The sequence below is a fragment of the Gymnogyps californianus genome, chromosome 1 (genome assembly GCF_018139145.2).
Source record: "Gymnogyps californianus isolate 813 chromosome 1, ASM1813914v2, whole genome shotgun sequence".
Taxonomy (NCBI): Eukaryota; Metazoa; Chordata; class Aves; order Accipitriformes; family Cathartidae; genus Gymnogyps; species Gymnogyps californianus.
In genome coordinates this window covers 19,850,735-19,863,778 of record NC_059471.1, presented here as the reverse complement: position 1 = coordinate 19,863,778, position 13,044 = coordinate 19,850,735, and the positions used below count along the sequence as shown (strand labels likewise).

The following is a 13,044-nucleotide window of genomic DNA, read 5'->3' as shown; positions in this document are numbered from 1 at the left end:
TCTGCATTTTTGATCCAGATGTGAATTCCCTGGCTGCCCTCCTCTGGCACCTCATAGCCCCCTTGACACGATAAAATACATGAAAAATAAGTAACCCTCCTCAAAAAAACAAAAGCAAACCAGAAACCAAAAGAAAAGCCCGAATAGGCGTTGATAGTCCTGCCACTTTGTGCGTGTGGTTTTAGTTCAGCGTGGATGGAATAATAATAAAAGATTATCACCACGGAACTCACACTTAAAATGAGTTTCGGGCGTCCGGCAAGCGGACGGGCGCCTCCAAGCTGCCTACCTCAACCCTTTTCACCTCAACAAGCGGAGGCAACGCCATTCCCTCACCACCTCAGCCACTCCTCTCCCCAAAACCCAGCGAGGGCTTGCCTGTGAGGTGGGGTGGTTTTTGTGAGGGGAAAGGGTGTCACAGGATGCCTGTAGACCTAAGGGAAGGGCACCCCGAGGGGACCGGAGGGCGGCCTCCCCTCCGCCCTCCGGTCCCCTCGGGGTGCGACAACCCTTAACGGCCCTTCCCGCCCTGCCGCCCTAGAAGCCCCTCCCCCGCTGGTATGCGCGGGGAGGGGCGGGGGGTGGGGGGGGGAGAGTGGAATGACGCGGGCGCCGCGGGTCACGTGACGCGAATGGAATGCCAACAATGTAGCGAATGTCCCGACTGCGCCCCGCACTCGGCGCCCGGGACGGCCAAGGGGGAAGATGGAGACCGGCCCGCGCCGTCGGGGTCGCCGCCGCCGTTGAGCCGTTCCGTGACGGTTCCCCCTCTTCCCCCCCCCCCCCCCGCCCTTCGGTAGGCGAGCGGCGGCGCTGGGCGCCCCGAGGAGGTGAGCGAAGGGGGGGGGGTTGGGAGGGGGCGCGGCGCCGCGGTTTCCCCTCAGTCCCGGCTGCGAGCGCTTCCCCCCCACAGCTGCTGAGTCCTGAGGGGAAAGTCGTGTGGAGAAGGGGGGGGGGGGCGCGAAGGCGGGTCAGTCCTTGAAGCGGGAGTGAACGTCCCGTGTGTGTGTGTGTGTCCCTCCCGGGGGCAGCCTCGGCGCACTGCCCGCACCCTCCGACATTTTCCGGGCACCCGTGTGACAGCCGAGCCCTGGCGGGAGCGGGGGGGGGGGGGGGGGGTGTCCCGTCCGCCTGAGGCCTCTGCCCCAAGCCGGGCAGCCCGGCTCCCCCCCGCCCTGGGGACCGGCTCCGCGGGGTGCCCCAGCAGGCCGGAGCTGCTGGTAAATGGCCGGAGTTTATTTTGGGAGCTTTCTGCCTGCGAAAGGACTGGGTTTGGGGCTGGGGGAGAAGGGGTTGGGGCGCCCGCGTTCCCCCGGGGTACTTGCGGCCGGCACGGGGGTTGGAGGCGACGAGCCTGGGCCAGACCCCGCCAGAGGGGTGTCTCTGGAGGCGAGGGCCGAGCGGGGGCATCCAGAGCCCGCGAGATCCCATCTGGCTGCAGCGGGGGCCCTGTTGTTCCCAGTCAGTTGAAGGTCACTGCCAAAATTCAGCACTTCGCCACCTTCTCTCCTGCCTCGTGAGTGGTGTGCGTGTTGAAATACCCCCTTCCCCGGCAAAGGCACTCGCGCAAATGACGCAAAAAAAGATTATTTGGAGTGTCCAGGCTCTGCGGTCAATTACGGCTGGTCTGCTGTGGATGGGGAAGGTGAGCTGTTTCCCACAGCGCTGGATTGGGCCAGTGCTTATGGTTGGCAGTGGGATGCAGGCACAGAGTTACTTTTGGACAGTTGTTAGCAGGAGGAAGGAGAGGAGGAATGATTTTGGGGAAAATCCTCACTTCGGTGCTTTTCACTTTCACCATGTGCCCACTTATAAAGGGGAGCATGGTTTGTATAATAATGAAATTGCTGAAACACTTCCCCCCCGCCAATCTTAGACGTCCAGTACAAAGTGGACCGTCTCTGCTTCCAGGAATTTGTCATCCAAAAAAACCAAAGCAATACCTGTAAATTGAGAGAGGGAAGGCAGTTGTAGCAGTTTCTTAAAACTTTACTCCTTCCTTCTGCAGTGGTCGCTAGTTCAGCTCACTACAGTGCCTGCACAGTTATAGACGGGGAAACGGCTCGCCAGTTCGGGGTTTAGAACTTAGCTCTTTAAACACAACTGAGCTTTAGTTTCTTGCCTGTGTCCCAGCTCCACAGAGACAGTAGCACATGCAGCCTGTTGGTGAATGAAGAAACAGGAGAGAGAATAGCTAGTGCTGCTGCGACAACAGACATCAGCATATAATTTCAGTGTCGTTGGTTGTTTGCTGCCAGAGCAGCTATTGGTATTTCTCAAATGAAGAAGAATAATCAGTTATTCAAAAATTGTTCTAACTTGATGCAATTAAAGTAATGCTGCTCTTATTTGAAATATTGTATCTTCAGGATAATGGACAAGCTTCTAATTAGTGCAGAACGTATAACGTTTTGGAAAAAAACCTTAAGATTGTTCAGTCAGAATGGCTTGAAGCTCAAAAATAATTCTGAAAAATCATTTTTCGTGATGGCAGGAAGGCTATTGATATGTTCATGCTGTAGGCAAGGTGCAGATTAGAAGGATTTGGAGTTATCCAAATCCAGATGTACAGACAGAAGTGCTTAGAATTAGACAGACTACATATCTTTTAAAGGTTACAACCCTTTTATTTTTTGCTAAAAATGCAAATCACAGGAAGATTTTAGAAAGCAGGCAGCTTGTCTTTCTTTGTAAATTGTCTGTAATACTTAATGTTTCTATTTCTTGGCTTATCTTACGTATTTAGTTAAAAAACCCTTCTGCAAAATATGAAACACGTTTGCAGTTAGCTCCAGTACTTACTGTTGTTGCTGTTCTCATTCATACTGTCTAAATGATCAACGTTTCTTTCTGGTTTAGCAGTATTGTAAATGTAAGCTGAGGAAGTTGCCAGCTGGCTTGACCTAGCATTATTAGACTCGAGCTTAGGCTAAAGGTCACAAAAGTTCTTTATGTGAAGCATGTGTGCAAGTGGGAAAGCAGTCCTTTGCTGCAGTAAGGTGGGGGGGGGGGGGGATGCGCAAGCCTTTCCAGTGTGTCCCAGGCCTGAGGATTGGCACAGGAACTGAAAAGGAAGAACAACCCAGATTCCTAAGCCCAGCCATATGGTGCCTGCTGCTATCAGGAAAAGAAAGGCAGTTATAGACCAATTAATTGCTCTGTGTCTTTTAAGCACTAGCTAGTTATGATGTAATCCTGAAAAGGCTGCAATACTATTGTTTTTTATTTTAACTATGCTATGTATTATCTTTTGCTGTATTCTGTCTAAGTAGAAAAAATTCTGTTCTTGGGATCCTTCAGTTGCTTTTGTCTTCATTGAGAACAATGAAAACTTGATCTGTTATTGACTAATAGCTGATTTTTTGTTTGTGGAAATATCAAAATCTAGATGAACAACTTTAGCACTTCCCTTAAAACAAGTGATAAACCCTGTCCAATGTGCATGCGGGCATTTATGTCACTCTTAGTCGTCTGAATTAGGGTTGCAGGATATCCTTGGAGAGTACTGAGTGGAGGAGCTCAAGACCTCGAATACATTATAGGTGTCTTTTAGTTAACTGAGCATTTAAATCTTGGCAAAAGGGGTTGACATGGATTAATCTCAAGTGATTAATCTGTGCTCCTGCATTTCAAACTGGTGAACCATCATAAAAGAGTCTGAGGTCTAACTTCACTGTTGCATTTCAGTCCTTGGTTGCAGAGGAAAGCTTGAAGTGGACTCTGTACTAATGAGGAAGTGCTTTTGGGCTTCAGAGGTGAAAGTGTCCAGATTCTCTTGGCCTTCACAGTAGTAAGCTGTTTGCTTGGCAGTGAGAAGTGATGGTGAATGTATGGAAATGGTTGTTTTGTTGGGAAGTACTATAGCTGTCACAGGAGGAGTTGTTGAAATAAGTTGAGTTTTAGTATGAGCATGTGGAAATAAATAATGATACTCTCTGGAGAAACTCTGATGATAAATGTGCTATGATCAGAAGTGAAGTGCCTTTTTAGGGGAGGGGGGGGGAAATCATCCAGTCAACTTCTGAGTGACAGAGAGGAACATACAGTGTGTTACCATCTTCTGTATTTGTGATTTGAAAACAACTGAACCAAATTCTAACCTTCCCAACAAAGCGGCTTGAGCACCATTCATTCAGGAGTCACTTTGCAAGTGCTAGTATCAGCAGCAGAAGCAAACTTGCATAAGCGGCATCAATAGCAAGATGACATTTCTGATTAAGCTATCTTTTTAGTCCTCTTCTGAATGCACCATTATTTAATGTTTCTATTATGGTGATGCCACAAAGACTTAGTTAAGGTAGGATTCTTGTTGTAACTTCATGCTGCACGGAGATCGCAAGTTGCACAGTAGCTCAGCTGTGCTGCATAGTTCTCTGCTGCATGTCAGAAGAGGTGCATAAAGCTGTCTCAAAGTCTTTTTTCTGTGTTAGGATGCTGACTGAGCTGGTTCTGCCTCTTCTGCTGTTATGGAGTAGGTCCATCTACCCCTGTTTTCCCTTTCTTCCCTATAAGGCACAGCTGATGAAATATCATATACCGCCCCCCTTTTTTTTCCCCCTCCTCCTTCCAGTTCTGGGGAGAATTCTTACCTTCAGGCTTTGCTAAGAAATTCATGTGGAAAAACAAAATATCTTGTCTTTCTGTTATTCACTTTGTTATTGAAATACTAGAAGTTGCTATGGTTAGTCATCAATATTTCCATTATAAATCTTTTTCATAAACTTCTGAAACTGAGCTCAGCTAGTGTAAAACAAACAAAATCTTAAGTGGGGGAAAAACATTTCATGAGCATACTCTTCTCTAATTATGAAATAGGATAGGCTTGTCCACGATTTGGTTGTGTAATTGGGTGGGAAACTTGCCACGGTTAGGTACTGTAAAATTCTTAAACATTGTAATCTTTAAGGGTTTTATTTTCATTTATTTTGAAAATGGAACTTTAAAGAAAAATGAATTCTCTGTTGGTTATGTTGAGAAAGCATTTTGGAATCCTATTCTTGAAAACAGATAAAGTGAAAATCATTACAGGGAATCCACCTGTGACAGCTTAATAGGTTAAACTGATTCACTTTCACTTGATTAATTGTCATGCTGTCCCTTCAGAGGCATTTACAATATCAACTTAATTGCATGTACTTTCTATTTTCTTTTGTTTCAGACACTGTCAGTCTGCAAAATGATGATTCCAAGGATTTTCATTTTCTGTAGGAAACGTGAAGATCGTGAGCTGAAGTAAAACGTTGGCAGAAATTTCTCAAGAATTTTGCCTTTTCTTTTTCTCTTCGAAGGATTATGTTTACAAGAAATTGATACCATCAAGCGACACTTTTTCGAAATAAAGTAATTTTAAAAAACTAAGAATAAAGCTGTATTTATGCTCAGAGAAAACTGGATTAACAATGAGGCCAAAGACTTTTCCTGCTACGACATATTCTGGAAACAGCAGACAGAGGTTACAAGAGATTCGAGAAGGTTTAAAGCAACCATCCAAATCTTTAGGTCAGGGACTACCTATTGGACCAGGCAGTGAAACTTCTCTGGACCCTAAGATTTTAATAGGGAAGGATGCTGCAAGGCAGCAGCAGATGAGACAGACGCCTAAGTTTGGACCGTATCAGAAAGCTCTGCGAGAAATTAGATATTCTTTGCTGCCTTTTGCTAATGAGTCGAGCACTACAGCAGCTGTTGAAGTAAACAGGCAGATGCTTCAGGAACTTGTGAATGCCGGTTGCGATCAGGTACGTATGAGTTTGGAGGGGGGATTGTCACTGCCTTCAAACCAAGTTTATACTCGGGACTGAGGAAGGGATTTTGATGGAAGTTATCGAGCTTGCCGGTTGCCAAAATGCACCGATTCTTCTGGCAGTCATGTTGCTGTATGACTAGCAGAGTAGATGGACTTGCTATTGAGAGACGGGCCTAGTATGAGGTTAATTCATGTTAAAGATGGTCATGGTGACCTCTAGGATTCTGTTACAATTTCTCCAGTTGATGTATAAGGCTGAACAGGGTAGCTTGTCTTCCTCCCCCTCCCCCCCTTCTTTTTTTTTTCTTTTTTTCTTCTTTTTTGCCCCTCAATACGGGAACAAGCTTTAGCTCTGAGTAATAGGGTGGAATTTTGTCTAGCACATCTAAGCTCAGTTCACTGTCAGAAGCAACTAGAAGAAATGACAGAGACAGTATATGGTCTTTGAAGAAGCTCACTTGCTGTTTGCCAGAAGCAGGTGGAACTGGCTGGGTGTTCAGGAAGCAGCAGTGGTTAGGTGCACACCTTTTCTTCCTCACCTTCTCTGCTTCTGTCAAGAGGTGGTAGCCCTGTCTCAGATAAGGGACTTGGCACAGAGATGCTTGCTTTTGTCATTCTGAGATTGATGCTAGAACGTATTCTTAATTCAAAGACCATTTGCCTGGTGCAGAACACAGTCTTTTTGTGTTGAGCTGCATTCATCTTGCATGTGCTTCCAGTGTTGGTATTGACTTTCACCTCTGTCCAGGAATAGTTAAAAATTTTGCTTTTTAGAGATGAAGTGCTGTTTTGGGTTCAGATTCTGATTGTTACAGAAACAGCTTTTTTTCCTGTGTGATTGAATGGCAGTTGTTGACAAGCTGAAACATTTCCATTTGTAGTCCTTGATATAAATTGGAGAGATTTAAAACCAAAGTGCTTTCAGTGGCATTTCTTTGATTTCAAAACTTAACTTCCATTCACTCATGGCAGAGTGTGAGTCTTTTGACTCTCCTAGACCATATTCTGAATCTGTATAACAAAACTAACATCAGACATTGTTATAAACAGTCTGCATTTCTCTGGAGCTATATAGACATTAATTAGTGCTGTTTCTATTCCAAAGAGTTTATGCTATGTGAGATAATGAGAGCTAGAGTAGATTGCAGATCCAATGAGAAGTCCTGCAGTACAAGTAAACACTTCCTAGTCCAATGAACCAAGATGCTGTACTGAATTATTTAACTGGAGGAACCAAGGATTTTCTCTGATCTTAAGCATGCCATGAAAACACAGTGTTTTTTAGAACTCTACCCTCTAAATTTCACTAGCTGTTTAGGATGAGAACACTCCCTGTGCGTACGAGCCAAGGTTAAATGAGCACAGCTGGATTCTGAATTGAAAATGCGCATTTGGTAGGTTACATGGACAGATCGTTCACACACAGAACAGGCTTGTTGAACTGAAAACTTGGAAAGTACTTTTAGCACACTACAGCACAAATATGTTAAGCCAATGTATAAAACAGAAATACCTGAGCACCTGTTAAAATGTCTTGTATTAAAGGCAGTGTAATGCACTATATATGTAAAGTTTTTAGTATCTTTAACTATTTTGACTTCAACGTTCATACAATGGTATTGCTTCTTATAGAGCACTGAGAATGAGCCCAGTTCTGACTCTGATGTGGAGATTTTTGCTACCTCTTTAAATTTGGCTGCACATTTTTGGTTGTGTTCCCCCCCCCCCCCCCCCCCATTGGCCATGATCCTTCCATCCTCACGTTTAGCTTTTCTCCGTAGCTGTGACTTGTTGCCTGGAGACAACATTATTGGGCCTATCCCTTAGGTGTGTTTGGTGTTCAAACCTAAGCATAAGCAGGATCACATTTGGCTAGAGTCCAGATAGGGGTTCCAAAACTGGAGTCTTGTGGCTAAAAATGCTGGGTTTCCCAGTGTGGGTCCAGGCCATATGAAGGTTGGCTGTCCTGGAGGGTTGTGAATGAATGGAGTTTCTTGAGATGGTGTGAATGGTATCTGGCCCTGGGGATGGCATGGTGTAGGGTGACAGACTTGATCACTACCTCTAGATTCTTCCTTTCCTCCTGGTGCCTGAGCTGTTTTGAATGCTGAACTGTTTCAGAGCGTGATGTGTAGTAAATCAGCCATCCCAAGCTACTGTGTCCCTGCTTGTGAAGCACAGCCTTTAAATGCCTCCTGCATGGACATCTTCTGTAGTCCTGTAGGCAGCTAACAGATCTCTGATTTAACAGAGAAGTGAAGTCAGCTTCAGTTTCTTTGGGGATGGTTTTATTTACCTCTGGACCCAGTGCTAGTGTGATGTTGGTAAATGAGCATTGAAGCTCCCCCTCCCCCCCATCTCAAATGCCAGGAGTAAATGTTTAAAGGTTAAGGATTTCAGTCCATGAATAGCTAATAGTCTGCTTGAGCCTTCCCCTACAGCAAGCTTGCAGAGTACAAGATCTTACACCTCTTGATCCTGTTTCATGGTACGCTCAGCTGTTCAATGGCTACAAGTGTCCTGAAGTTGGCAATTTGTCATAAGAAGCTCTAATCATGGGTGTTCTAGGAAGTTGTGAAGAATGAATAGATGCCTATAACATTATTCAGTTTGGTCTTATGTGAACTCCGTTTTCAAGTTGGATTTGGGCTGACACTTTTTGGTGTTCTAGATGGAGCACTGGAAAGTAATCCTAGCCTTGCAGGTAATCTGTTCTGGTAGACACCACACAAGGATCAGGATTCTTCTTCAGCCTGTTCAGGTCACAATAAGGATTTTTTGAAAGATGAAGGGGAGTAGTGACAACTAAGAAGGAAGGAGTATAAATTTTAGAGGCTGGGGAAAGGATACTTCTATTTATTACTCTTATTAGCTCCACTCATCTAGCATATCTGTAGCATGGTTAGATTTGAACAACAACCATTTTGCATACTACAAGAGATGTTGCCTATTAGGTAACATAAAAGTAGGTTTTGTAGCTCCCTGTTCTGCCTAAGTGACTCTAAGTTTTAACATGAAATTGAAATTTGTTTAATTAAATAAAAAGGAAGCATCATAACATTTTGTTACCTTATTCTTGCTCTCTGAGAGACCCACACAAACAGGAAATTGGCTATAAGCTGGTTGGTGAATTTAACAAGTATATAAAATGCAGTGTAATTCATGAAGAAAATATAAAATTCTTCTGTCTTTCAGTTACAGTCATCATAGGTGTTATGTGTGAAAACTTTTTTTTTAAATTGATGAGGAAGTTGCCAGTGTCCTTTTAAATGACCCTTGTTCTTTCACAAAGATTTCTTTTCAGCCATTGTGTAGCTTATGATTTTGTAGTGAAATCTGGACCCCAAAACTTAATGGGGACTTTCAGGCTGTTGACCTGAAAGAAGCCAGGATTACACACGTTTGGTTTTTTTTTTAAAGAGATACAAAACAAAATTACACACATAATTAGTCATAATTCTTCTCAAACAAATGGAGTAACTTGTCTGTTGTTTGCTTAAGTCATCTTTTCAACAGTAATTATTCAGCAAGTTTCAATCAAAAATAATTAGTGCAGCATAAATTGTTTTGAAACTTGTAGAACATGACTGCAAAAGGCCAGACCTTTTTTGTTGCAAAAGCTTGAAGCCAAAAGCATTGCTAATATACCGTTCTTTAGTAAATACAACTCCTTGGGCTTGGAAGTGTAACTTGCAGTGACTGCAGAGGGACAAGAGCATGGAGCGTCTGTCCTGTGGGCTGGTAAACCACTGGAATCACCTGGGGCAACTGGATGGCGTTTGGGGTGTGGTGGTAAATGCAGCTGCTGTTGTGGATTGAATTTTTCCAATGAATAGATGCAATTGAGCATATGATCAGTGACATTCCAGCAACGTGAATGGGCTGTACTGTACTTACTGTACTTAGAGCATACTTAGAGCCACTGACATTGTAATTTAGAGTGGGCTGCAGCAGTTCTAGATGAGCTGTGGAACATTACACGCTTGTCACTTCCCCCCCCCCCCCCCCCCCCAAGCAAACTTCTTTTCTTTGATCGAGGGTGCCTTTTCTGGGTGAAGATTTCTAGACATGATTTGTTTGGGCAGCTATTTTTGAGGAAAAATGATGTTTTAGGATTTTTTACACGTTATGTACCTCCAGTAACATGCATCATGTACTATACAGTGAATAACTGTGTGAATATGTGAAGTGAGGAAGTTCTTATGCTTCATTTTTTCCAGAGGCTTTTATAAATATCTCTGTAATAAAACATGTACACCCCACCTGTGCCAATATCAGAATATTCCAAAGGGAAGATCTGTCCTTTGGACACTAATTATGGTGTCTTTCAAGGAACTGGAGTGGTGTTTGTGGGTACTGTAATGTGTCTAAGAATATCAAGCTGACCATCTTGTCATCTGTGTTACACTGATTTCATGGAATTCACTTTGTAGAAGGGGCGTGTTTTGGTGGTGTGGGTGTTTTGTTTTTTTTTTTTATTTCCTCCTTCTTGCATTCCAGGATTTTTTTTCTCTCTTCATCATGGATGACATCCTTTTTATTTAACCTATTTGGCAAAGATTCTACCCTGATTTGGGAACTACCACTTGATTTGGGGAAACTTTGAGAATGGGGAATACAGTATTTATCTCAATTTGAACAAATATTTGCACTTCTTTAAGTGAGGAAAATTCTGCTATGCCAAATAGAGCTTGGGCAGAAAGTCCTTTTTTATGTTTTGCATGTGGAATTAGTATTCTGGTTTTTCTTTTCTATGTAAGGTTTTAGGTCATGCTTGTTCACATATAATCCATGTGCCATCTAGCAGCGTGGTACTGAGCGGTATGGCTTTTCATCCTATCATTGGAGCGATGACAGGAAGCAGATACAATGCAAAGGTTTGTTTTGGTAACAGGCAAAAGCTGGCTGGAGTTTTGCTTGTAGTAGAATATCTGTTGTGATGTATTTGTTAAGAGGACATGTCAAAAGACAGCTTGCCTTCAAGGTAAAGGGCAGCAAATTTTGTAATAGCCCTGAGCAAATGGGGGAATTAATTTCATAACATCGGCCTGTCCCATAACAGCATTTTGTCTTTTGATTGGGTAAACTTTACCTGTGTTAAGAGTTCTGCTTGCCCAGCTATTTACCAAAACCTCCAGGATGAACATCTTAGTCGTTGTCTGGGTGTTTTGGGTCCAGATTGTTTTGTTAATGAAAAATAGCTGAAGAATGAGCTGTTACAAGATTGCCTAGGTTATTCTGTGGGATGTATGTTAAAGGCAGCAAGAGTCAGTACAAGCTATGTTGCAGGTCAGGAGGAAATAAGTATTCTTGGGTTACAAGGAGAAAAAAGGGGCCTTCAAATGAGGGCACTCACTGCTGAATGCAGGAGGATTTTATTTTAGCAACTGAAGTAGATTTGATAATTCAGGCCAACAATCTCTTGTGTGTTCGTTTGCCTCCCTCATTTGAAGGTAAGTTGTTCACTCTGTCTTCTCTTTGCTAGCTGTTTTGAGAGCTTGTTTCATAACCGTTTCATATACTTTTTTCTTTTCTCTCTAACCTCCACCTCTCTCTTTGGTTTCAACCTTCTTCCTATTTCTGAGAAGTTTCCAGTATCATCCAGTGTTCTTCCATCAAGGCATGTAAGGCAGTGTGTTTTCCCATCAATACACCTGAAGTTAGCCCCTTAAGTCACTTCAGTTTTTAGCTGCTTCAGAAAAAAAAGTGAGTCGGCTTTCCAGGGGCTGAAAGCAAGAGGCGAGGACTGCTATTGAGCCGACACCTCTCTCTTCTATCCTGTTTCTCTTGTCTCCATTCTTCCTATGTTGCTGTCACTTCTTGATGATACTGTCTTAGTGAATATACTTAAATCTTCTGTGTCATGATGCAGTTCCTGCAATATATTTGGGAAGGTGCTCTTGGATTTGTTCTGTGTGAGTGTGGCTTAGAGTATGCTCTTGTCCTGCAGAAGAAAGAAGAATAATTTTGTCTTTTCCCTTGCGTTTTCACGGTGGTAGAAATACTCCTTGGCAGTAGTAGGTGATTGCATCTGCTCCTTCACATGACAAGATGTGGCTTCTTGGCAGCTGGGCAGTAATATGGCACTGAACAAGACTGCAGTATGTTTTAAACTCTGCCCTTTATTCTTGTTAGTCTCCTTTCTTCTTTGGCAAACTGTAGAATAAATTGCATCTTGGTAGTAGGATTATGTTTGAAATGACAGAACAGGAATCAGATGCCAGACTTCAACTGTAGATAAGTGTGAATCTTGAGTTATGTTAAACTAATGCTTCCCTATTCCTCATGTCAGATAATCATTCTAGAAACTTGGGAGTTAATATAAAAGTCTAAAATTATATATTGCTGTAACAGGGTGCAGGATTAACTTGCATTGGATGCTTAAATTGTATTTATTAAAATTTAATTGCCAGGAGAAGGTTGAGCTATGGATTTTTTTTTTTTTTTTCATAAAAAAGGAAATGGCTTCATCATAGTCACGAAAAATTCTGCATAAGCATTAACTTCAGTCTCTGAATAAAAAAGCCCTTGTGACCGAAAGTGAAGATTGCCATTATTATAACAGGAAGTTGATAGCACAATAGTAGTAGGGTGTAACTGTTCCTTTTGCATTTTTTTGTTGTTCTCAGCCTAAATCTCTGCTGTTCTTTTCAGCTTGTATCTGAGAGGAACTACTGTGATTTTATGCTGAGACTGAAAAATAGCATCTCTGCATGGGGGGGAGGGGTGTTTGGTTGTGTTTGTGGGGTTTTTTTCTTTCTCAAAAAAATGGAATGACGCTTTTAAACTTAGAGAGATTTCAGTAGAAGGACCGGATGCAAGGCTTTTGCATGCTACAGTCTTTAGAGGTAATCCAAGATGTGCATTTAGAACTCCTTTAATTCAACCTAGGAATGCTTTTCTGATAGTTGCTAAATGAAGTAAAAGCTTATGTTAAAGCTGCTAATTGAATATCAGTAGAATGCAAATAAAAGTCCATGACTACTTCTGGTGATATACAGGTATGTACCGTACTTGTGTGGAGTGATTTTTTGGTTTTTTTAAATCTTTTTTTTTTCCCCCTAAAGCATGGCCTAATATACATAGAGTAACTTACAATGGCAGTCCTTTTTCCTCACTTTTTTTTCTTGCTGTATCCACAGGAAAAAATTATTTTGCAGACATTTTGAAATTAATTTATCAGCAGAACTGAAACTAAGTTAACAGGAAGAAAAAAAAATGGGGAATTTCATCTCTATCCTGTGTAGAAAAACTAATACTGTCACCAGGTATGTGAGTTTATAGTAATTTAAATTACA

General features: G+C 42.7%; 1 protein-coding gene across 1 annotated transcript in view; it reads left to right on the top strand.

Moving 5' to 3' along the window:
• Window positions 1–786: 786 nt before the first annotated feature.
• Window positions 787–13,044, top strand: part of LATS2 (large tumor suppressor kinase 2) — a 50,627-nt gene continuing 38,369 nt past the window's right edge. Inside the window, exons 1-2 of the mRNA XM_050902113.1 lie at window positions 787–830; window positions 5,159–5,738. Of these exons, the coding sequence (XP_050758070.1) occupies window positions 5,400–5,738 (339 nt within the window). The 5' untranslated portion in view covers window positions 787–830; window positions 5,159–5,399. The remainder of the gene's footprint in view (window positions 831–5,158; window positions 5,739–13,044) is intronic.